At 33.7% G+C, this 26,288-nt stretch overlaps 3 protein-coding genes across 7 annotated transcripts; all 3 read right to left on the bottom strand.

Annotated features, from left to right (window-relative positions):
- Window positions 1-2,503: 2,503 nt before the first annotated feature.
- Window positions 2,504-5,360, bottom strand: LOC133295246 (uncharacterized protein At1g10890-like). The gene is made up of 3 exons (XM_061494047.1): window positions 5,014-5,360; window positions 3,989-4,211; window positions 2,504-3,093 (listed from the first exon to the last, which is right to left on the bottom strand). The coding sequence occupies exons 1-3, from the start codon at window positions 5,247-5,249 to the stop codon at window positions 2,839-2,841; spliced, it is 714 nt and encodes a 237-aa protein (XP_061350031.1). The 5' UTR covers window positions 5,250-5,360; the 3' UTR covers window positions 2,504-2,838.
- A 4,214-nt stretch (window positions 5,361-9,574) lies between these two features.
- Window positions 9,575-15,777, bottom strand: LOC133295247 (probable LRR receptor-like serine/threonine-protein kinase At5g63710). 4 transcript variants are annotated; one of them, XM_061494051.1, is made up of 12 exons: window positions 15,634-15,777; window positions 14,839-14,994; window positions 14,274-14,406; window positions 14,044-14,115; window positions 13,284-13,427; window positions 13,077-13,148; window positions 12,860-12,925; window positions 12,690-12,760; window positions 12,417-12,560; window positions 11,847-12,188; window positions 10,469-10,863; window positions 9,575-10,019 (listed from the first exon to the last, which is right to left on the bottom strand). In XM_061494051.1, exons 2-12 carry the CDS (start codon window positions 14,945-14,947, stop codon window positions 9,717-9,719), a joined length of 1,851 nt encoding a protein of 616 aa, XP_061350035.1. In that variant the 5' UTR covers window positions 14,948-14,994; window positions 15,634-15,777; the 3' UTR covers window positions 9,575-9,716. The 4 variants fall into 4 exon arrangements, with proteins under 4 accessions (XP_061350035.1, XP_061350032.1, XP_061350034.1 ...); XM_061494048.1 differs by having other exon boundaries at window positions 15,545-15,772; XM_061494050.1 differs by having other exon boundaries at window positions 14,839-15,006; window positions 15,634-15,771.
- Window positions 15,778-21,178: 5,401 nt separating this feature from the next.
- Window positions 21,179-25,974, bottom strand: LOC133295245 (ammonium transporter 3 member 1-like). 2 transcript variants are annotated; one of them, XM_061494046.1, is made up of 4 exons: window positions 25,575-25,974; window positions 25,248-25,520; window positions 23,767-24,052; window positions 21,179-21,933 (listed from the first exon to the last, which is right to left on the bottom strand). In XM_061494046.1, the coding sequence occupies exons 1-4, from the start codon at window positions 25,902-25,904 to the stop codon at window positions 21,425-21,427; spliced, it is 1,398 nt and encodes a 465-aa protein (XP_061350030.1). In that variant the 5' UTR covers window positions 25,905-25,974; the 3' UTR covers window positions 21,179-21,424. The 2 variants fall into 2 exon arrangements, with proteins under 2 accessions (XP_061350030.1, XP_061350029.1); XM_061494045.1 differs by having other exon boundaries at window positions 25,248-25,974.
- Between the last annotated feature and the right edge of the window lie 314 nt (window positions 25,975-26,288).

Genomic DNA, 26,288 nt, shown 5'->3' with positions numbered 1-26,288 from the left:
CACTCACTTGGAACTGTATTGCAGAGCATGCGGAGCGGATCTTCTCATGTGCTAATTAACATAACCATGTCATGTGAGACAATCATAATCATACATGAGTGAGTTAACGGTGATAAGAGAGCAGAAAAAAAAATATAAGGATAGGAAATTACACAATCAGTACCGTTAATTTAATTATTAATGGTTAAGATCCTCCCACATGATATGATATGTTAAATTATACATCAGATGATCCATTTCCTAAACTAGCCTACATGGGTCGCTTCCATTTATTAGGCTTCTCTACTAATGGGTATGTAAATTAGACTTTAATGATTTGAAAATTTTGAGTCTTTGAAAGAAGGATATGGCATTGGCCATTACAAAGTGAAAAAATTATTAAATTATAGTCCTTAATTAAAAAATTAAGCTAGTAAATTTTAACATCTTAGTATATAATAAATGTGCATATCACAATTTCAACCGTTGAATCAATAATTATAACTATGTATTTTTCTTTAACGTACACTCGTCGTTTTAGAGGAGCCGAATTCTTAAATGATTGAGTCAATGAAATATGTTCTACACCTTGCTTCTTCTCTCTCGTAGTGTAGAAGGGCCGTGTTTCTAAACCACTCATCTTACTGCATTTCCTTTACGACTGCGGCTGTGTCATTGTGTAGGAGTGTTTCTTGTGTAAACTGGTCTATAGGACTGCGATAGAAATTTTCCTTGTTTAACAAGGTTTTCTTTTAAGGAACGTTTGGTATGCAGCATTTTTTCGGATTTTCGCAAAATAGAATTTTTTAAAATTTTTAATTTTTGAACTGAAGATAAAAATCATATTTTTGAAAATTGAGATTTTCAGACAAAAAAAAAAAATTCCTGTACCAAACGCCCCTAGAGAATTGTGACTTCCCAGTCACACAGGAGAAAAAAAAAATTCTACCGTTGACAATCGAATTTTGTGTCTTGGCTTTTTTTTTTTCACATGTGGGTCTAACATTTTTTTTTTTTGTCTTTATGACATGAGACAATGACTCTTATGCAATAGGAGAATCATTTAACCATTTCTTGTAAAGGATATGTTTTTACCATGTTACATGAGATAAACTGTCTCATGCAACACACAAAAAAGTGGGTATGACCCACTTTTTTTTTCTCTCTCTTCTTCCTCTTAGTGGGTTCCACCCATTTTTTTGTGTATTGCATTAAATAATTTGTCTCATGAGAAAAATATTTCCCCTCTTTTAATACAGTAAGAAATTTTAATTTAATAAAGAAAAAAAATGTCTGATGGTTTTTGGCTCTTGACTATAAACGAAGATCTAAAAATAAATTTCCCAATGCTGACAACCTTGCGAAGGGGCATTAATAAGGCAAGAGTTGAAGAAACAAATATAATAAACCCTCAAGACTACTCCTACCTGTAGTTGAATATCGAATACTGCATCTTTGAACGTTCAAAGTTAGAGGACGGAGACAAGCTAAGCTTCCCATTTCAAAGTTAGATTTGTTTTATCATATATTCCGGTTCACGAAAATTTCATGTGTAACATGTTATTTATTTTAAATAATTTAAAATTATAAATGAATATGTACATATTGTAAAATCCAACCTAAAATAATGTTGACAGTTTTAAAGTTAAACCTAAACAGCAGGTCCATTGTAATAGTACTTTTGAACAAATTCACATATTCACAGTCATTTCTAAAAGTTACTTGGGCTTTTATGAAAATAAACACTCATGACTATGATTGTAAACAAAATGAGAAATGCTATCCAACATTTTATGACAGTTAATATGGCTGACTTTAATTAGAACCATGAGGATGACATATTATTTAAACAAGGAAAATCATTTTCTCATTTTACATGAGAGATATATCTTATGCCACTCTCATATCGAAAATAGTGTCAGTCGCACTATTTTCTTTTTTTCTTTTGGATGGTAAGCCCAATGATGTTATGTGTCTATAATAGAAAATACTTATATCTAAGAACATAAAAATTGATCCCCAACAAACAAAATAACAATGCATATCATGTACTTAAGATAAATGTACACCAAAGAAGTCTAACAGATCCATAAAGGCAGAAGGCTTCTCTACAGCAACATTGAAAATCGTTTTTCTGTTATTAAAATAATAATTACCGCTTTTCCTCATGAGATAGTACTTCCCCTATTTTTTCCCAAGTGGTTATGGTAGGTATACTGATTCAAATTGTGACAGCAGCAACAAATACAGAGTGGGTTGTTTTCGACAATATCAAATTCTCTACCTAAACTAGACAATTAGTTATTAGGAGCACAGAAAATATAATTAAAAGAGAATTCAAATTAGATTTAAATTTGATGCTGGTAGAAATATTTTAATCACTATCATCTAATATTTTAACACATTATTAAGAAACAAAAACATTCAAGATGATTGTTGTGAACTTGTGATATCAAATCTTTTTATTAGTCCAGAGGGTGCAGTAGAAGGACCTCTGAAGAGCATCTCTATACCAGTCCTCCTTGCTACAAACCTCAATTGGAATGAAGCGGGGATACAAGGTTATGTCCTACACATCATACCTATCATTCACTTTACTGATCGTTGACTACTGCGTATAAACTGAAAAGTTCCAAACCAGTTAAACAGGGCCATAGCAGGGACAGCCATTTTGTCATGTAAAGCAAATAAACTTCAACATACTAGTATCTTGGATAGAAAACAACATTCAATTTTCTTTGATCTTGTAATAAAGTGGGTTGGAAGCTCATTATAGGAGTATCAATTTTCATTCAAGATCATGGCTTCTAACAAGGGTACAAATAAGCTGGGGCACAAAATGGCATCACCTAATAGTAATTACAAACCGTAAGACTTAGGCCTAGATTTATTCTTGGCCAAAGAATTAATTCGATTAGCATGTTCTTCTTCCTCCTCCACCTTCTTTCTCCAAGCAGTCTCTTCTTTCTGTCTCCGAATCATCTCTAATTCCCTTTGCCGTTCCTCCTCCTTTCGTTGCAGCTCTAGTGCTTCTTTTCTCTGAGCCTCTTCCACTCTCCTCCTATTCTCTTCAAGCATCTTATCTAGCTCTTCTCTCTCTTTTTGAGCTTGTTTCTGCAGGATGTCAACAACACATCACAATCCTCAAATGAGAACATGATTTTTTTTTCTGTGACTGTAAATTACATGTATGAACAAGTCTGCGACCAAAAAAAAGGAACCACATTAAGGGTTCTTTTGTTTAAGAAAATGTTCTCTGTTTTTACTAATTATTACAAACTACCTTGTTTTCATTTCAGGCTTTCAAAGATTTATGCAGGAAATGGCCAAAAACACACTGTTTTCAGCATTTCCTACATAAATCTTTGAAAACAAGAAACAAAGTGACATTTTGTACTATCAGTAAAAACCAAAAATGAAAACAGAAAAAATTTCCGTAAACCAAATAGGCCCAAAGACTTTACCCTGCCTCCTAGAAGCCATAGGTTAAAAGTAATATGCACATTTTTAGATACAAATCAGAAATAGCGCATTTGTCAGGCTTCACATGGAAAGAAACATTCAACAAGTTACCTGATGATTTATAGTGCCAACAAGTGAAGATATTAAAAGAAATGGTAATTTAAACAAATGGCTCCGTATAAATCTTGAATCAAATCTGGAAATTGCGTTACATATACAAGAACATTATCATAATATGATTAATATTTGACACTGACAGGACTAACTCATTTTAGGATCCTGGGTTCTGGTAGAGCGGCACCTTGTTTACCAGATAAAAGATGCTTAAAGGTTATCTCAAACTACTATACAAAGTTTATCCATACTAAAATTTTCAATTACTGACAATATGATGATACATTTTAAAATTTTAATGCTTGAAACTCTCTCCAATATTATAATACAATTTATTCAGAGAATGATCAATCACTTGCTCCTGATTTTTCCTTCCAGAGAAAGGAAGAACAAAACAAAAAAAGAAAAAGAAAGTCTCAGTTAGAATACTTACTTCTTTCCTTCTAGCTTCAGCAAGAGCATCCTCCTTTTCTTTCGCAAGTTGAACTTCAACATCATCAAACAATTTCTTAATGCCCTCTGCTATGCGCCTTTCTATTTCTTTCTTGACTTCTTCTGAATTAAGCCTCTCTTCAACGTTTTTTCGAATTGCTTCTTCGATTCTTCTTGCAGCCTCTTCTTCCAATTGCTTCAAATCTTCCTCCTCCTGTTGATGCCTGCTACCGAATGCAAATATCGGAGAACATAAATAAATTATCATTGATGACAAAGAAAGATTCACAAGTCAAAGAAAACGAGAGAAAAAGCAAGAAAAGTGTAGAGAGAGAGAGAGAACATTGTTCTGGGTAAATTTCTGATGATACTGATTCTTGTTATTCTCTTCAATAGCAGAGCTGAATTTATAGATGTACAAGAGCTAGCTGAATAACCAACTCAGAACTAAACTATAACAGATCTCAACCAAATCTAACAGATTACAGCTCAGTAGTAATAACTAATTGAAACTAAAATAACAGAAGCTGACTCAGCATTAAGCAAACTTAAACAGAAAATGCAGGAGCAATGAGACTGGTCTAGGATCAGTCACAGCATATTGCTGCTGCTGAATAACCGAGCGGTTACTTCTCTAATAACAAGCAAGTCATGATAATTTATATACCCAGAAAACAGCATAAATAAATAAATAAATAAATAAATAAAACCAACGCTTCACTTTGATATTTGTTTATTAAGTTTCTAGCTAGTTTATTATGCATACAAGGCATACCTCTCTAAACAAGTTTCTGATTCAGAACAAGTGAAGTTTGTTATGTTTATTCTGCATTGGCACAATGGCTTGATATTCTGCATTGCATTATTGTTATATTATTTCTCAGATCAAATAACCTTTTTTTAATATAGTTAAAAACGAAAAGTAGCGAACCCTTCACAAATTAAATGTAGAAAGCACAAGCTTGGAATTTGTTTTATAGTATTGAAGAGAGAGAGAGAGAGAGAGAGAGAGAGAGATGGGGTTACCTTTTGTTTTGTTGGAGGTCTTTTTTGGGTTTAGGAGTAGGACTGCGTGATTTAGGTTTAGGAGAGAGCGAGGCAGTGCTTCGGCTTCGGCTTCGGCTTCTGGTTCTGTGCCTTCGGCGGCGTTTGTGGGTCGGAGAGTGGCGTCTGGTGGTTCTGGTTCGAGAGTGGCGGCGAGAAAGAGGGGATGGAGAGTGTCTTCTTCTGTAGGAAGGTGAACGCGACAAGCTACGAGCCATGTCCTTCACAGTTCACTGTTCAAACCTAACATCAATACTTCCCCACAACCATTACTTGGATTCGGATTTCGCTAATAAACCATCACAGACACAAACCCTACTCGAGCCATTTCCCCCTTTCTATATTTCCTTTTTAACATCAATGTATTGATCACTTTAAAATATGGGATAAGATATTGTAACAATCAATTAAGATTATTATTAATATTATTATCAATTAATTTAACCATTAGATCGATTATATTGATCTAATGATTATATTTATTTCCATCTTTGTAGGGTTATAACGCCCCATTTCACATTAAATATGGAGAATCATAACCATACAAATGTGAAAATAAATATAAAGTATTAAATATGAGGGATTATAACCATACAAAGATGAAAATAAATATAACCGTTGGATCAACACAATCGATCTAACGATAAAAATGATTGGTAATAATATTGATAGTACCCCTAATTGATTGTTACAATATCCTAAAATATGGAGGAAACTTATATTTACTATATTTTAGTTTTATTACTCTTGCTATGATTACCGTTTGATTAATTTAAAATCAATAGCAATTAATTTTTTTCACTTTTTAACCGTTGAATTCAAATTGATCCAACAATAACTACCTTTAAAATCTATAATTAATTTAAATATTGAATTGTAAATTTTAGTATGCTTTATACTATGGCAACACTTATAATTGATGATTTTGTTACTCTTACTAAGAATGACTAATCTTTATTGACTTTTGACCTTTTGACCTTCATTAATTAAAACATAATTATTTTGTCCTTCAATCAAAATATTTCACCAATATGTCCCTGTTTAATCAATTAAACGGCGGGACTTAATCGATTAAACAATAAAAAAAATGTCCAAAACACTGAATCGATTAAATAATGCCAGAACCCCAATATCTATATGTCTCGGTCTTATTTCACTTATACTCGTTTTTTACACTAAATTCTCTCTCGTTTCTCATATGTAATCTAACCCATCAAGAGGCTGTTTCATCCCACAAACTCTAAAGTCTTAATCTTGTGAAAACATCGCTATTACACTTACATATTCTTTTTTTTGGGTAAAATTTGAACCCAAACCCAAAATTTTCGAACCCTAGTCTCAATTTCATGTGAAAGATGAGTTCAAGTTCAAACATGTATGTTACAGTTATCTACCACGATGGGAGACATTTTGAAGGTTCCACTGGTGTTCAATTTGAAGAAAAAACCAAAATGATGAAAAACAAACGGGGCACTACATATAACGAGCTCAAGCGAAGAATTTAGCAAAAATTGGGGCTACAAGGCAGCCAACGCATTCATCGGATGATAGGCAGGGTAGAGACTACAGTTGCTAAGGATGCTATATACTATATTCGTGACGATATCTTAATGATGAAGATGTGAAATGTGTCATAGATGCAATTACAGACCGGGAATTTCAAAATTTTATTGAGATATATTTTAAAGTTGATTTTGGTCAATCTCCATCTACACCTATGCATACAAGAACTCCACAACATTTTGGTCAAGAAGACAGAGTTGTCAGTTTATCTGCACCTGCACAAGGGTTAAGTCAGATAACATTGAGGGAGGGAGAGGAGGAGGAGGAAATGGACAACAATGAGGAGGGAGAACCTAATAGTGTTATTTCACTAGTGATACCTTAGATACTGACGTGAAAGGTGATTTTGACGCTGACACAAACAAGTAAACCTGAGTTCTCCTGCTATGTCACCACTTCATGTTGACCCAATTAGCAATGGTAAGTTAGTAAATTTAATTTATTATGTAACATTTCATATTTTTATTTTTATTGTTTCTGACAAAAATATCATGCTTTAGATGTAGGGCTTGAGATTGATCCATTTTGGAATGAAAGCCCGCATTATTCCTTCATTAATTGGGCGTACCATAATGATGAGATGAAGATGTTGTATGATGACGATGACTTGCACGGTGGTTAGGAATTAGGGGATATATTATATATGTATCAGGAGTTTCTCCTTCATTAATTGGGCGTACTTTGATGACGAGATGACGATGTTGTATGGTGACGATGACTTGCACGGTGGTTGACAATTAGGGGATCCATTATAAGTGTATCAGGAGTTTCGTTCCAAATCAGAAATGCAACATGTCATGAATTTACATTGTATGAAGACTCATTGTACAACTGTAGTTGCAAAAAGCGATGAGCATAGATTTGTGATGAAGTGTCAAAATCACAAAGATGGTTGTCCCTTGTATATGAGGGCAATCATGCTGAAGAATGGAAATACTTGGATGGTCAGTAAGTTGGGTAAAGATCACATTTGCTTGAACAAAGGTCTTGCCTAAGATTATAAGTATGTTTTGTATGACGTGCAGTTACATATGGTTTGTTAGTGTTATTTATTTAGTTAAGAATGTTTATTGACAATATTGAGAACTTGCTTTGTTTTTTATAGGTATGTTAAGGGAAGATCCAGCTTTAAAACTAATTCTGATACAAGAGATGATACAACGTCTGTATGGATACAATATAACTTACAGGAAGGCTTGGAAGGAAAAATTAAAGGGCATTGTGAAGTTATTTGGTGATTGAGACAAATCATATGCATTCGTGCCTAACTGGCTGACATACATGACGTAGTGTAATGTGGATTCTATCTTCAAGCTTGATGCAGATGAATGTTTTGACGAACGTCGAGTTTATACCGACAAGGCCATCTTTTATAGGTTTTTTTTGGATATTTCACCAGTGCATTGAGGCCTTCAAATATTGTAAGTCCATAATTGAAATCAATGGCATGTATGGGAAATATAAAGGAACTCTTTTGATTGCGACGTCACAGGATGGAGATAGATATGTGTTACCTATTGCCTTTGTTGTTGTTCCTCCAGGTGAGAAGTTGAAAGATTGGTCGTGGTTTCTTAGCCTTATACGTTTTCATGTGACACATGGGCAAGGCAAGATATTTGTTTAATATTCGATCGTCACCCCAACATCATAAGAGCGGTCAGAGAACATGCTGGTTGGCTGGCAACCTCCATTTGACTATCATGTGTTTCGCCTACGTCACGTCGGAAGCAACTTTAATACTAAGTTTAGGAATGTGAAATTAAAGAAAACATTGATGAAACTAGGTATGTTAAAAATTCATTGATACCTACCTGTTGTGGAATTTCATTCTTTGTATATTATAAATATTCTAATACATTGAAACTCTTTGTTTTGAGGGTACATGAGTTCAAAGATTCATTTTGACATGAGATTTGCATGTTATTTTAACATTTATTTTGTAGGTTATTTTTTAATTAATGAAAGACAAAAGAGTCAAAAAGTCAATCTTTATCATCGAGTTTTATTCAATTGTTTTTTATATCTCCTTGCGTCTCACACATGTTAATTTAGTACATACGTATATATGTGCAGGTTTTAAAATTTCATATATTATTTTTGTCATTAAAAAAAGAATGTGAATATAAAATGAGGAAAAAATTTCAAAAAAATAGAGAGAAAATTTTGAAGAAAAAATTACGAGAATGATAAACAAAACAAAAATGATGAAGAAAGTAGATAGAGAATATTCAGAGTTTGTTATTTATGTGTTATTTATTTTTAAAATATTACAAAATAGTAAAACTGTCATGTCTATATTTAATATTTTTCATGTGCTAATTTTTTTAAACATAAACTTGTAAAAAAAAAAATGAAGATGAACAATTGTGAGGAATATAATTTTGTTATTTTAATTAAGGGAAAAATATTTCTGCAGTTAATGCAGATAAATTATCTGCATTTATTCTCAAAACGACGTCGTTTTGGTATTAAAATCTTAAAAAATTATAAATATAAAGACTATTATAATCCGGAAATAAATTAAAATTATAAAAACACCATAATTTACATCCAAAATAATGTTGTATTGGACTTACTGCAGATAACTTATATGCAGTAGAAAAAGCGAAACCATTAATTAATGTTACAATTATCTTACATAGAATCAGCAATTTCACTGTAATATTTAGGTAAACTTTCATGATTCAATAAATCTATGAATGAATAATAGATAAAGTATGCAATTCAATCTTTATATTATTATATATTGAAATATAGAATTTAAAAAATACTATAATTACACAATTTAAACAAATTTGAAGGCATTTTCTATCCAAATTATAAGACAATAACGTCAAATCCACACTTCGTCGGCAACATCAATCTTGTAAGCGTGTAATTAGGAAGAATAACCTTGTTATGCTTTTGTTGTTTTTTCTTTTTCTTTACATAAGGAGCAGGACTCAATTTTCATGATTCAATGCTTATCTCACTGCTTCAGAAATCACAAGATATTTTAAATGAAACATTTTTTTGTACAATAAGATTAGAAATAAACGATACACTAATCCTCAGATATAAATAGGAAAAGCTAACATTATGTTACAAGCAATTACATTTCAAAATTGACTCCAGCTATATGTCTATCTTGCTCTGGAAAGTTGTATAGCCTCTTGATGAGGTGTAGATTCATCATTCCAAACAAACTGGTGAGACATGAGTTGATTACTCACCTCTTCATGTTGCTCCCAGTCAACCCATCTCTCTGCCAAACCCACACCCTTAAGCATCTTTACTACCTCTGACATGGTTGGACGTTCCTCAGGGAAACCTTGAGTGCAAAGCAATGCAACATGAACAATGGCCTCAACTTCTTTGAGATCATAAGTCTGCAAATTTCTATCCACTATATCCTCCAGCCTATTTTCTCTCAGTAGCTCTTTGATCTGTATATAGATCATTCATCAACATAAACATCACATCTAATAAAAAAAATGAAAACAAAATCTAATAAGATTCCTTAAATTGATAAATGTAAAGAACCAATTCAACCTAAAAGCTTAAGCTGTCAGGTGAGGGCTCTTTAATGGTATATATTAAACTCTAACACATCCCCTTACGCAAGAGTCCTTTGGCCTTGAAGCGTGGATATTACACAAGTCCAATTTTTTGTTTACCATGTACTTATTTTAATTTCACTAGAAAGTGAGGGACAGTGAGGATCAAACTCGTGACCTTGTGGTCACTGAAGCTCTGATACCATGTAAAGAACCACTTCAACCTAAAATCTTAAGGTATTGGGTGAAAGCCTCTTTAATGGTTTATATTAAACTCTAACAATAAACATGTATAACCATTAAGCATGGTTGATGTTAAATAATAAAGAAATAGTTACATGATCAAGCAGAAGAACATCCTCCTCCTCTTGAAGCCGAAAGAAGTCAATTGTACGTTGTCCAGTTACTAGTTCAAGAAGTGTTATACCATATCCAAAGACATCTGTCTTTTCTGATGATTTTCCTGTGGATAAATATTCTGGGGCTATATGACCCATTGTGCCTCGCACTTCAGTGGTAACATGAGTCATCCTTGTATCTACTAGCTTAGCTAGCCCAAAATCTCCTAGAACAGCTTCAAAGTCATCATCTAGTAAGATATTTGCAGCCTTCAAATCCCGGTGTATTATCTTAGGATTGCATTGCTCATGTAGATACTCCAAGCCATGAGCTGTACCAAAAGCCACCCGTTTCCTCATTGGCCAGTCCAAACCTTTCTCATCCGGTTTTAAATCTAAAGCAACATTTAGAAATAATGTCACAAGCAAATATCATAAATCTTATTAGTGCTAGATTAAATAACCAATTCCTTAATTTCTCTGTTTCACTTAGAACTGTTTGCATCTATTCATCTTTGCATGCCTCTTAAAATTGTATAAAACACTAATTAGCACACTGATGACCTGGGTTGATGTCCATTCTATGTTTCTGCAACTATATATTATGCTCTCAAAGAATATGACTTGCTTTTACAGGACCTGAAGTTTGAGCCTTGGTGATAATTAAAAAAACTGCAATCTAGCCTAGCCATTATTGGGAGAATTGTTGAGTATGACTCGTACTTTGCATCAAGATAATGACTTATAGAGGGTCTGGCGTAAGGGCCAGGCTCCCTAGTCATAGAAGCTTGATACTATTGTAAGTCTCGGTTTTATTTTGTAATTTTTTGGGCCTATGAATAGCTATTGCGGTTTATGGTTATCTAAGTCCATTTATATTCTCTAATACCGAGTATTGTGAGAAGAATATAGTGACAAACTTGGACGTAACCTTATATAGAGGTGAACTTCGACGTAACCTTATATTGGGGTGAACCACAGTAAACCGTGTCTCGTGTTTTTTTCTATTTGCTATAGTGTGTGATTGAAGTTGTCCTAACATTGATGGAGGAAGTTATTGTAAAGAACCAATTCCAACCCAAAAGCTTGAGTTGTTGGATGAGGCTACCTTAATGGTTTTATACTTCTCTAATACATCCCCTCACACAAGAGCCCATTGGACTTGAAGAGTGGATAATGTACAGGTCTACCTACCCAGGCTAAGAGACTCCACAAGACTTAATTAATTATTAACTAAAAGGGGGATGGTGAGGATCGAACCTGTGACACCAAGACTCTGATACCATGTAAAGAACCAATTTCAACTCAAAAGCTTAAGCTGTTGGGTGAGGCTACTTTAATGGTTTTATACTTCTCTAACAATTATAATAATATATACCTCTCAGTCGATATGCTACACTTCGATTTTCCATGAAAGGATACACTAGGATTCTTTCAGTTGAGGTTGTACAGAAACCAATCAATCTTAGGAGATTCTTATGAACTGCAACACTTAGAAGTTGAACTTCTCTTTGGAATGCAGCCTCTCCACCAGGAGTATGATAATCAGCAAGGCGTTTCACAGCAACTTTTGTACTATCTGAGAGTACTCCTCTATAAACTTTTCCAAAGCCCCCCTGGCCAACTACATGGCTTTCACTGAAATTTTTAGTAGCATGTTGGAGTTCACGCCATGAAAATCTTCTCAATTGCCAAAAGGAAATTTGGCTCTCATCTTCACCTGTAAAATTTATCAGATATTACCCTTGAAAGGAGTTTTCCAGGCATTATGTATCACTCTTAAGGTACTTAAATCATTCATATATTTACATTTTTACTAAATAAACTAAGCCTTCTAAATGGAAATATTTTCTATATATTTCATTAAATAGAGGAACATTTTTTGCCACTAGACATAAGTTAGCTCATGCTTGGACCGAAGGAATTTTAAATAGAAAGAAAAAATTACCTGGAACATCAAAAAAGACATCACTTTTGTGTCTCTGCATGAGATGGCATCTATAGGCAAAGATAGCCACAAGACACAAAAAGGCAAATGAACCACAACTTGCAAAACTAACAACTACTGCACGTTTTGATTTGTTGGTTGAAGCTGCAGGAAGTGGTAAAAGCTAAGTACCTTCTAGCTAACTTTTATTTATTTATTTTGAGGGATGTGTCAATCTTAAACTAATTTACATATTGAAGCTATATGGACAAAACATAAAGGTTAAAAACAAACCAGAAAGTGCAGAATTTGAAACACAAGGCTGCTCCAATCTAGACCCACAACGAAGGAGCGTATCTGAAAAACTGTAACATGAAATAAAACGAAGCCATAAATTACAAGAGTACAGAAATATTTGTAACTTAATGAAAATACTCAAACAATGATGTTCTAATGAAATTTACTTAAACAATGGAATCGAAAAGAGTGGCATTGGGATACTTCCAGTAAGACCATTAGATGAAAGATCCCTGTCAAATGAAAGCACTAATAAAAATATAGAAGCACCATATTGCATATAAGATTAGGATATGAGAAGCACCAGAAATTTTTATGCAATAAAGAATGCCAGCAACAAGTCATTAAAAGAAAAATATTCTTCTTCAGAATAAAAATTCTTACAGTTCTGCCAACCCACTAAGGTTTGCAACAGTATCGGGAATGTGTCCAGATAAGTCATTCCCTCTCAAGAACCTGGATCATGCATGAGATCAACAGTGTCAATAATATACCTCATGATAATCCAAGAAACCTTTTTTAATCATTTTTTATACATTTAAGGAGGGAAAAGGACCATCTAGAAATGGAAAGTGGAAAGTGCAGCCATACAGATGCTTTAGATTGGAAAGTTGACCCCATGTAGCTGGTATAGAACCTTTAAAATTATTATCAGCAAGATTTAGATATTCTAGGTTTGTCAAGTTGGCAATGTAATCAGGTAAGGGGCCTGAAAGATTGTTGTTCTGCAATTCCCTGCATGAGAAACCATGCCATTAGCCAATGTATTCACCGAACTGGAGATTTGGTATATGTTTTACATGATTTCTTACAATCTGCCAGAATAAGAATTGGATTGCCTTACAATTTGATGATACATTCTTTAAGGCATAAAATTTTCTTAGTAAAATGACATTTTGGATTGAATCTGAAATTAATCAATATTCAGAAAATGACTTTCAGTTTATAACAGTGAAGTGGTTACTTGGAAAATGACAGTATGCATTTGTCCAAATTCATTATTGATTCCCAAAAGTAAAATACAAACATTTCCCTCTCATCTATGGCATCATATTCCAAGATCCAGGAAAATTTACTAGTATAAAATAAGGGGTTTGATTTTCTCATGTTGCATAAGAATTGAATTCTCATGTTGTGACTCAACTAGTGGTGGGCCCCACATTTATTAAAAAATGAAAAAGAAAAGAAAAGCTTTGCATGCAAATCGAAGAGTCATAACATGAGAATCGAATTCTTATGCAATATGAGAAAATGTTTTTCCATAAAAATAATGTTAATTGGTTTTGCTGCATAAGTACATTAGCAGAATTACCAAGTCTTACAAATGTTAAACTATCACGATAACACTTACAAGCTAACCAAATATTTCAATTTGGCAATTGAGGGAGAAAGGGTTCCAGAAAATCCATTGGATGCCAGGCTCCTGCAGATCAATTAGTGCACGGTCAAGCTAAATTACTGCTGCAAACCTTAATAAAATTTCCTGTGTGAAATAAAACCAATATAGATAAGTACCAAAAAAACCAGATTAAGAAAATAGTAGTCAGAAGCATTCTCTACATTCCATGTGTATGAACTTACAGAGATATAACATGTCTGTTACTACAAGTGACATTAGACCAACTATAGCACGGGCTCACAAAATAACTATCCCAGTCTCTAATTTGATTATTGGAATCATTGAGGGCCTTCAAAAATTCAAGCAAAGCTTCACCTGGATATTAGCCAAAACAGATAATGATGTTAATATAGATCTAAATGATTCAATTAAGACTGTCAACAGTCAATAGATAACAAAACATTGTCAAATGGGAGTTGAAGTTATGCATGAACAGGAGAATAACATGGTCGAAAAGGTTTATGGGGATAAAATGTAGTAATAATCTAATTTCTAACATGTGGAAAACCTAAGATCATTAATGGGATAGAGCAACACAAGTGTTTATGAATTTTAAAGTTATAAAAGTTGGGTACTAGCACCCATGTGTCAAATAACATGATTATAGTAACTAAGCTTTTGACATTTTTTTTTAAACATGTATCATATGATTCATTAATAGTATAAAATTCATTACACTGATATGGGATCAAAATTAAACAGTATATTCTTCACTTGAGAAAAGAAAAACAGATAATTTTACCACACCTTCCACATCAGGATCTGTGGTTGGATAACTGAGTCTCAAGACACTAAGGAATATCAGCCACCTTGTCAATATTTTGAGAGCACCCCAGCCAAAATTTGAGTGAAACATATAAGCCACTTTCACCTCGAAGGAGAATTCACCATCTAGACGAGTCCCTTTTCATATTTCTCAAGGGTAAGAAATATTCACCAAGAGAAACACACGTTAATAACATTTTCACAAGAAAAAAAACCTTAGCTTGGACGGTTAAAGCGCATGTGACTTAAACTCATCATAAACCCAACATTCTATATATATATATATATATATATATATATATATATATATATACAAACATTATGCTCACAAAAGATATAAACTTTTTATTTCAAATAATAATTTTCTAGCGGGATATACAAGTTCATAACTCTTTGTTACACCAAAGGCAAACACGAGAGAAATCAAGAGTATAAGAAAAACATAAATAGCAGCTTAAGAAACCAAAACAGGGCATTTATTCAAACCAAAGACAAGGTGTGTTCCCCTGCGTGACAGTTACACACAATAACGTAGTTGCAAGAACTGTGCATATGAAGTTCATTACAGCGACAAATTAAAGAACAAGTAATTCAGTTTTTGTTTTTTTTTTTTAAAAAGAAATACAAGAGAGAGATAAGAAGAATCATAGAACATAAAAAACCCTGCATTTGGATTAAAGAATCCTACATGGTATGGTTGTCAACATTGAAGCTTCTATTTACACCAGAAGAAGCAACGCTAGTATTTGACAGGGGTAAGCAAAGTAGAAAACCTACTAGTTTGAGGCGTTGGTTGGAGAACATCATGAAGGGCATGAACAGAACACTGATATGATATGACAGGAGCGAAGCAAGTGGAGTAGGAGAAACTTTTGGTCGTGTCGTGACGAGTTTCAAGGAAGATAAAGTGAGTTGACTCAGTTGAATGATTAATGAATGTAGTGCAGGTGCATGGGACCCACAACATGGCCATTAGAAACAAACAGTACTTAAAAGGAAAGCAAGGAGAACTTTTTCCTTGGAAAAGAGAAGCCAGAATAAGATATGATGAGGGCCAAGTTGCAAATTAAGAATAATAGAATATTAGTTACAGGATACCGGATAGTGTCAGTGGACAATGACCAATGGTGGGAATAGAATGAGAATCCCACAAAACTTCTTTTATTTTAATTTTATAATAATATTTATCGTCTTCAATCTTCATCCCTCGTTTATGTTATGATTCTTTCTGAAACAGTTTGATGAGAATCCGACTGAAAGGCGTGTACACATGTTATTCTCATCTATGCGGTGTGCAGTGCAATAAAATTAAAATTATATGGTTATTTATATACATGCAATAAAGGGTTGTCTGCCATTCTCATTAAATAAAAAGTGAGTCCCACAAAAATACAATTAATTTCAAAAATTATAATATATATTTATGAGAATACATAGGGTTAGTGGTGGAGTTAGGCTCTAATTTGAGTCCGCACCAAAAAATTATGTATATTTATTTTTCTTAATTTTAATTAATTCATATCATAATATATTTAAATTATATTAAATACAAAGCACATAACTTAATAGAACTTATCTAAATTTTTCACCAAAACTATTTTCCGTTTTAGATAAGGCCAAATTAAAAATTGTAGCCCGGGTCAAATTACGATTTTAACTCGGGTCAAATTATAATTAATTATATATAATAAATATAATTTGATAAAATTTAGCTCGAGCTGATGCCACACCCAGACTATATGTGGCTCCGCCATAGTGTGTAGCAGATAAATATTTTTGCTGCAATTACAGAAATATTTTTCTGTTAATGAAATATTTTTTGAAAATATTTGAATTTCTTAATTTATTTTTTCTTAAAAAATGATATGCACTATTTTTATTTTCTCAAAAAAATTAAATTATTTTGTGAAACTAATTATAAATGTTTTAATAAATTTAATTTTTAGTTTTTTCAATCAATTATATATATTTCTTATGTAGTTTTAATGGGAGAATTTACTATAATTAAGAAAAATTTATTCGTATTTTGACAAAAGGCTTGTTCGATTTTTGTATTATAGAAAAATTTAGATTAAAGAAACATTCCTATATAAGATTAGAAAAATTTAGATTAAAGAAACATTCCTATATAAGATTAGAAAAATTCATTAACATCAAATGACGATAATTCAGTTGACATGTAAAAGTTGAGCAAATGTGGTGAGATCATATATTCGATCCTCCTTAATATTATTTTTAGAAGAGATTTAAAATCTTAATCTTATACTTATCTCGAACAAAAATACCTTCTGAAAATGATATGTGGATTATAAAAAGAAAGAAAAATGCACTAATCATATTGACAAGTTGAGAATCAGCACAAATCGCTCTACAAATAATTAGGAAAAGTTATCGATAAGAAAAAAATAATGATGTATAGAGATCCAAATCCTAAGGCTTGAAATTGTGACATGTGTATTGTCAGTGCAACATGGCAACTCACAAGCAACTTTTGGTAGGTGGAGAGTGTGGTGTCACTACTGACAAGAAATAGAGGAAATGAAGCAATACTCAACACGTTGCGGTGCCGTAGATATTTTGGCGACAGCAAAGGGAAAAAACCATTGGTGCCATTCTACGACATTACACGCATACAACAACCCAGGTTAACCAAACATACATACTTGTTTCTCCTGTTGTCTTGGAGCGCATCTCTTTTTCTATGTGTGGTATGAAAATGGAAACCATTGATTCCCCATTTCCTCTTAAAGAAAACCTTTAAAATATCCACTTTTATTATATCTATGTGATTGAGTAAAATAATTTATGTCGTGGTACCAAAAAAAATTTCAACATTTTATTTTGTCCAAGTCATTAAAAAATAAGTCAAGGTGGAGTATCTAGGAACAGTAAAAGGAAGTTCACAATAGTACTACAGGAAGAAATAAAGTCAAGGTGGAGATTCTTGAAATGGTTGACTCAATTTCGCATGGTAGGCTATTAATTTTAAACATGATCGGCTACTTGTTTTCCACATGGGAAAACATGTTACTATATTGGCTATTACTTATGAGCTTTTTGATTAGATGAAAACTTGTCTATATAAAGGGTGTTTGAGCAAGTTTTAAACACACCAAAAAAAAGCATAACAAATGCTTTAGTAAAAAAATTTAAAGAGAAATGTCAAATTAAAGCATTTTTAGTGTGAGGGAGTTATTATTATTTTCTCATAGAGATAAGTTTTTTAAATACTCCAGATATTTTTAGTGAAATTCTGAGAGTTATTCCCGTGATGTTTTCCGGTTGGATTTTCATGTAAAATCTTGTATATCATTATTATTGGTGTTTTTTATACTTCTTGATTTTTTGGTAGATAAAGTTATTTTATATTATTGGTATCTAGGAAAATGGTTCAAAAGACATACACCTTAAGTTCAATGGTTATTTAATTAGTTACCATTGCAGTAGCACAAAGAGACCTATATATACTTGAGTTACACTTATCTAGCCAATTGATATGGTTAATTATGTTTTATATTCCTAACAATTATGAAGCCAATACAAGGAAATCTTAGAGAGTTTAGAGAAAAATTCATGAAAGAACTTAAAATGCCTTACAATCAGGAAGAGCACAAGAGACTTTTACTATTCGAAAGCCAGTCCAACACCATAAAGACCTACGTGGGCGTATCAAAATCTATGAGGAAGATTATCTTGCAAAGTCTTTTCTTGATCATCATATTGGTAAGTAGCATTTATCCCTCCTCTTCGATATTCGACTTTGTTTGCATGATACAATGATAGAATATTGAAGCACTTTTTTTTTTTTTTGGGTAGTTCATTGAAGCACTTTTAAAATGTGATACAATATTAACCACTTGGAATGGAAACATAGTTTTGTCTAGACCATTAAATGTTATTTGGACTAGCAACTATGAGATGGGTGTCATCCTGCAGATCTTGCAAAGAAAAAATAGATTCAGCTCGTGATGATCGTCCCAGAGTTCTAAATCTCCTGCGTGGATTTTTCTATTCGTTGAGAGTATCTTTTGATATTTAAGCATCTTAATGTAATTAGTTCTCTATTAATTTTCAAAATAAAACAAGATATAATGGGATAGATAAATAACTCTGTAACAGTTTACCACGTGAAATCCAAGTTTTCTTGGAAGTCTCTTTTTGAGTTTATGCCTACTTTAATTCCGTGAAATAATATTTTTCTAATAATTTATCGATTATTCAATTAATCTTATCGAGTTGGATTATATTTATGTAAAATAATCATCATATTAGAAAATATGTACTTTTATATCTTGGCCCATATTATCCCTTTTGTAACACTATGAATATGAATGCAGTTTTTTTTTTTTTAATCATGCATGAAAAGTCTTTGTTGCTGAAAAGCGTGTATTGGAGAACGGATAAGAATAATATATATGGGGAAATAATGTACTATGACGAAAATACCCTTGTTATAATAAAATTTACAACCAAACAACCAAAACAAATTACAACTCGTACGCCCCGGTCTGCAACGCTCGTCTGCAACCAAAACAACCAAAACAAATTACAACTCGTATGCCCCGTCTGCAACGCTACCTGGAAAGCTGGGTTTCTTTGAAAAAACCACCTCCTTTTTTGGGTTTTTAAACAGTGCAGAAGCATAGGTAAATGGCAGTAAATTGAAAATGGTATGCATCCATTTTGCCTGGGTATTCAGCCAAATCTCTATGAACCAAACGTTGGCTTTCCAAAATGCTATCTTCATTTCCATGGGTTTTGTCAAAAACCCATTAACCAAACACCACCTAAACGCTAAAAAAGAAGGCCAATAAAATCAGAGTAACGATAACGCATATATACACAAACATAACAAAATCAGAATCACATGTATAAATACACAAACATAAAACAGATCAGATCCTTTTGCGAGGACTCACTTTCCCCAACATAGATTCACACCCAGTTCCAGGAGATCATTTTCGGGAAATTGACCAATATGTGACTCTTATGAATAGTATTTGTCTGCATGTTACATTTCAATCAAATTTTGCCAAAATATCACGTCACATTCTCGCTACGCCACCCAACGAGAATAGACTAGACACGTGGCAGCGTCTGTATGGGCAGCCATTCTAGCTGAGCAGCCCAGCGATAATGGCAGGGCGCTGACACGTGGCAAAAGTACAGACATTCTCTGCAAAAGTTGTTTAGGTGGCTAATCTCGTTGGGCTGCCCAGCGAGAATGCATGTACTTTTGCCACGTGTCAGCACTCAGCCATAAAAAAAATAAGAAAAAAGTAAGATATAAAGAATAGTTTTTTTTTTAGTGGGGAAAGATGGCTGAGTGGACTAAAGCGTCGGATTGCTAATCCGTTGTACGAATTTTTGTACCGAGGGTTCGATGGGCTATTAGCTCAGTAGTAGCGCGCGCCCTTGACAATTGCTTCGTTGTTATAAATATTTCTTTCTTCGGTAGAAAGTGTTGAGATATATAGTCTCACATTGATTGTGTCGGCAACTAATGTGGTCTTTATAAGGCCTTGGGAACTCTTATCCTTTGAGCTAGCTTTTGGGATGGTGTATCCCGAGTATCTTTACATGGTATCAGAGCTTGAGTGATTACAAGGTCACAAGTTCGATCCTCACCGCCCCCCACTTTAAAGGCGAATTAAAATAAAAAGCACAAAAAGGTAAACAAAAAATTGGGCCTGTGCATAATCCACCCTTTAAGCCCAAAGGGCTCTTGCGTGAGGGGACGTGTTGAGTTATATAGTCCCACATTAGTTGTATGTGCAACTAATGTGGAGTTTATAAGACCTTGGGCACTCTCACCCTTTGAGCTAGCTTTTGGGATGGTGTATCTCAAGGTTCTTTACAGAAAGAGAGTGAATGTTTAAGTTTTAAATCCAGATCAGATAATTGTTCGCGGATAGCGCCAGCTCCACTAGAAGTTTCTCAGCGAGAATGGCTGCCATGCAGACGCTGCCACGTGTCCAGTCCATTCTCGCTGGGTGGTGTAGCGAGAATGTAACGTGGCATTTTGGCAAAATTTGATTGGAACGTGGCATACTGGTATTTTTTAGTGACAAACGTGTCATTATGGTCAATATCTCATCATTTTCTGTAGTAGATACATCTGCAATTCAAGAAGTGACACTTGATAAAAAAATTATTTTTTTCTCCTGTTTGCACAAGCATTACAATAATTCCTCAATTTTTATTGGCTAGTTGCACCGAGTAAATGGTGCAGTAGTAGTATCATCAATATTTCCCAAGTTCAGACACAAATTAGGAGAGCATTTTTAGTATCACCGTCGTACTGATCACTAGATGTGACGGTGATATTTACACTATGTATTACCAGTAGTACATAATTTAAAATATAAAAGTTATTTTTTTATTTCTCTTTACAATACAATAACAGTTGACATGGCGCATTCTTATTGGTCCGTTGTACCTACACATGTAGTACCTAGATTTTTCGCCAAATTAGCTATACATTATGACACACACAAACTGCCATTAATATATAGTGAATATACTAACAATAAGGAATCAACTCTTCAAGCTTTTGATTTGCAATCCTCTAGACGACTTGAGTGGCACCACTTGATGCCGCTCTAAGGTGGCTGGTTTCATCTACATAAATTCCAAGTTTCTCACCATCACCCCACAAAGCATAAGCTTCCTCCCCATGAACTGCATCATCCCCAATCAGCAACTCCTCCTCAGGCATTCTCAGTGGAACGATGAAATTTATAACTAGACAAACAATTGAAGTGACCACAACGTTCCATCCAATGATGAACAATCCTCCCACTATTTGTTTAAGGATTTGGACTGCACCGGAGCCTCCATAGACTCCACCTCTAGAGTTGGTAACGGGCAAGAAGAGTGCACTTAGACGGGGCTCCGCGAAGAGGCCGGTGAGTATACCGCCAAGGAATCCGGCCACAGCATGAGTGTGGAACACCGCTAGGGTGTCATCTACATTTTGGAACACTTTTAACTTCTTGCCTAATATCATCATAGTGAACCATGGCACACTTCCTGATAGAACTCCCATCACTATGGCAGCCCATCCTTGAACCAGGCCTGTTCAGAAACAATATAAACATGATTATTAAAACATCAACCACACTTTTATTCCAAATTAATCGGGATCTGCGATAAACCCAAATGAAAAACTGTGAAAAGAATAGAGTTTGATACCAACTCTAGTTTTCGTGGTTCCAATCGAATAATGGGATTTGATCTTTAAAAAGAAAAAAGAAAAAAACTTTAGCCACATATACTATTAGAATTACGTGAGATTGAGGAATCAATTCAACTCAAAAGTTTAAGCTGATAGGTGAGATTATATTAATGATTTTATATATCTCTAACACGTCTTATTACACAAAAGTTTATTAGACTTGAAGGATGGACAATGCACAGACCCATTTACTTGTGTTAAGAAATTTCAAAAGAAAAAATGAGAGGCAGCGAGGATCGAACTCGTGACCACTTGGTCACGAAAGCTATCATATAAAGAACAAATTTAACCCAAAAACTCAAATTGAAAGTGAAGTTACATTAGTGATTTTATATATCTCTAAGAGTATATATAATATATAATGCGTGGGTATAAGAGAATTAGATAACTTTTGTTACTTGTTCAGAACTCAAGTAATTAGATTTGTGAATTTTGAGTACAGATCTTAGTTAAACTTGTAATCCTTTATAGCATAGAAGAAATTATACACTGAACTTGTCACAAAGGAGAATTGGAAGATGTTTTCCTAATACGGGTGAAGTATATTAATATGACGATAATTGAAGAGGAAATAGTATTCACAGCTTTGGAAGGACCGTATAAGCCTCAAAAGAGCTGAGAGTCAAAGAGGAAGTGAATGGGTTCAGAGATATAGCCAGTGAGAGGAGAATCTGACAGAGCTTCAATAAGGTAAGTGATGGTAATGAACATGCCTTTTTTAGACGGGATACAGTACTTAGTACATAAGATTTCTCAAGTGTGAGAAATATAGTGTCTTAACCATTTCCAATCACGTGGGTTCCACAATGGTGCGAGGTTGTCAACTCTTCAAGTGTACGGGTTGAAAATATCTTCCATATTTTGGTAGTATTGAAAATTCAGTAGATCTTTTATTAAATTTGAAAAAAAAATATTTTTTATCATTTTACCTATTTTTTTTATGATTATTCTTATCTAAGTCCCACCTTTTTTATTTTTAGTAAAGGAGTAGGTATTCTTATTATAATTATTATACTAAAGATATGCTAGTATAGGTCACGACAATAAAGAGGATCCATATGTCGTAAGTATGGGGGGAATATAATCACGTATAAAAAGGATCCATATGTCATAAGTATTTTAAGTGTTTTGACCTTGTCAGATGGTCAATATATTATATGCCAGCTAACCAACAGGTCATCTAGCCAATTGAGAACGCACACCAATGACATGATATTAAGCTAATCAGTCTTTCTTTAAAAAATATATCATTTTTCTAATCGGTCTCCTAACTTTACTTTTTCTAAGAAATTTATACTTATAATTTTTTTTTACAACCTCTTAAAATCATATCTTAATACTATTGATTTCTGACAATCAACCGTTATCATTTATTGTAAACTAATAATTAATTAATGAGTTTAATTTACGAAAATCATAACTGTTAATTGACAGAAATTAACAGTGTTAAGATATGATTACAAGAAGTTATAAAAAAAAATTGTAAGTATAACCTTCCTCTTTTTCTTATTATACAATCAAGTATGAAATTGTTAAGTGTACTCGACTTTGGTGGGAAAAAAATATTCAGAAAAGTCAACAATGGCATCCCTTAGATTCAGTTAAAACCTCCTTATAATTGTCATAATAAATATATATATTAAAAAAATAAATGTAAAAAAGGAGGTACGTACCAGCGCCAGGAGTGATGCAAACTAAGCCAGTGATCATGCCCTGAACGGCTCCAATAACGGAGGGTTTCTTGAAGTAAATAACGTCGAGCCATGTCCACACAAGGAGGCTTGTGGCGGCGCTGACGTTGGTGTTGATTACTGCCATGGATGAATCTGTGTTGGCTGCATAAGGATCTCCTCCGTTGAAACCTGCCCATCCTAGCCATAGTAGTCCTGCTCCTGCCAACATTAGTAACACATTGTTTGGTGGGAATCTCTCCCTGTCCTTCTTTGATCTTGGCCCCACCTAATATATTTAAATCATAAAAATCATTAATTTAATCCGTTCAACTACCTTTCATCAACATCACCATCTCCACTTGGGACTTAAATCTATACAATTTTGTTGGGAATAACATTGATTATTTTCTTTTGTGATGACACTACAAGCAAAAAAGTATTCAAAAATTTGAACGAGACGTACATAGATAACCTTAAAATTAATATATAATGATGGTACATCCATACTTCATATATACTATTACAATAGTTAGTAAGTGTTTGGTAGAGGAGAAATTTTTTTATGTTTAGAAATCACGATTACTCAGAAATATATTGGAAAAATAAATTTTTTAGGGATGTGACAAAAAATTATTTGGTAAGCCAAAATATTACCAGGAATGTTAGTTCAAATTTTCTAATTCTATGTTTGGTTAATTGTCAAATATTATTGGTAATATAAGGTAATTTTAAAAATTACACTACTAGCACTAGTGGCACCATTATTGTGCTATTGGCGTGCAAATAAAATATCACTTGAAGACTTAGCGCTAGTGGTGCCATTACCCCGTTAGTGGTGCAGGAAGAAAATATTGTTTGGCGTTGCTGACGCAGAGATCAAAATATTTTTTCACTTATCGGAAATCCAATAATACCACATCCCTCATGGTATTAATAGCATTAATTTTATTTTAAAAATATTCAAAGATCAAAATCATGGAAAAATTGGATTCCTATAAAAAAAAGTCTTACAATTTACTGCACCATTCCCCTCACCTCGGCTTACCTCACTATTTGACCCGAAAAATTACTCTAACTTTCTCTATTATGTACCTCCTTAATTAAGTAATTAATTAGTGCTTACACCATTACCCTTGACTTTTGTAATCTTACCAAACAAAATTTTTTGACAGAAATTACTTGATTATCGACGGAATATGTCCGTCGTCAAAGTTATTGATTTTCTACTACTGCCAAACCAGCTAAAGGGGAAAAAAAAATAGTTATACGCAATCAATGAAAAAATTGACCCTAAGATGTTGATATACATATCTGTCTTTTTTATTTTTGCTGAATCTCAACCACATAAGTTGAATCTCTTAACTTGGGCAAATTATTAATAAGTTAATAATTAAAAAAAATGAAGCAACACAATACTTGAAATTTTCTGGAGGTACTAAGTATGAAAGGGTAAAAGAGCAAGAACATCAGTAACTACTAACCCAATAAGCAGCAGTGAAGCCAGCAATACCAGAAGAAAGATGAATGACATAACCACCAGAATAATCCATAACACCCCACTGGAACAAGAAGCCACCACCCCACAAGCTGAAAGCACCAACAGTGTAACTAAAAGTGACCCATAGAGGCACAAACATCATCCACGCCTTGAAGTTCATCCTAGCCAAAACTGATCCTGCCAAGATAACAACAGTGATAGCAGCAAAAACACACTGGAACCACACCATACTGGCCATAGGATAAAACGGCTCAATCTCCGCCGTCTCCACGACGCCGTTGTGATAGAAATGCGCGGTGGCCGGCAGCGCCGCATGTTTGATCAGAAACTTCTGTCCCAAGGCAGGACCAGCTCTTCCCCAAAAGGGTAACAGTTTACGCCCAAAGGACATCTTGTAAGCCCATGTAACCCAACAAATAATAACTGCTGCAAATGCATAGAGAGCCATGAAAGCTGAGTTCACGGCCCATTTTTTCTTTACTATGCTTCCGTATAAGATCACCAACCCTGGCATGCTTTGAATCCCAACCAGTGTTGCTGATATCATTTGCCATGCGTTATCCCCTTTGTTCAACCATTCTGGCACCGCTAAACTCGTCCCTGCTTCGTATGCTATTGGCAAAGGTGGAGAAGAAGCCATGGATGCTAGATTAACTAGCCACTTACCTCATGATATGGTTATATATATATATATATATATATATGATTTCTCTCTTTTTCTGTGTGGTATAGCATGTGTCCCAAATAAAACCTAAGAGGATCAGTTACTTTCAATGCTCTTTGGACTTGGTCATCCTCATAATATGGGGATGGGAATGCTTCTTACTGTTAGAAGAGTACAAACTGCAGGTGATGTGTATGCTTTGTGACATGGAATCTCTGTGAATCTTTTCCACTAAAAGTGGAATCTAGTCTCTTATGATAAGACAATAGAAATTTATAAAGTGAATATATATTTGTTGCAAAAAATATTTTAAATTTATATATATATATATATATATATATATATATATATATATATATA

The sequence above is a fragment of the Gastrolobium bilobum genome, unplaced genomic scaffold, assembly GCF_033153095.1.
Source record: "Gastrolobium bilobum isolate Gb01-03AN ecotype WA unplaced genomic scaffold, APGP_CSIRO_Gbil_v1 utg30092, whole genome shotgun sequence".
Classification (NCBI taxonomy): Eukaryota; Viridiplantae; Streptophyta; class Magnoliopsida; order Fabales; family Fabaceae; genus Gastrolobium; species Gastrolobium bilobum.
This window is presented reverse-complemented; position numbering and strand designations above follow the sequence as displayed.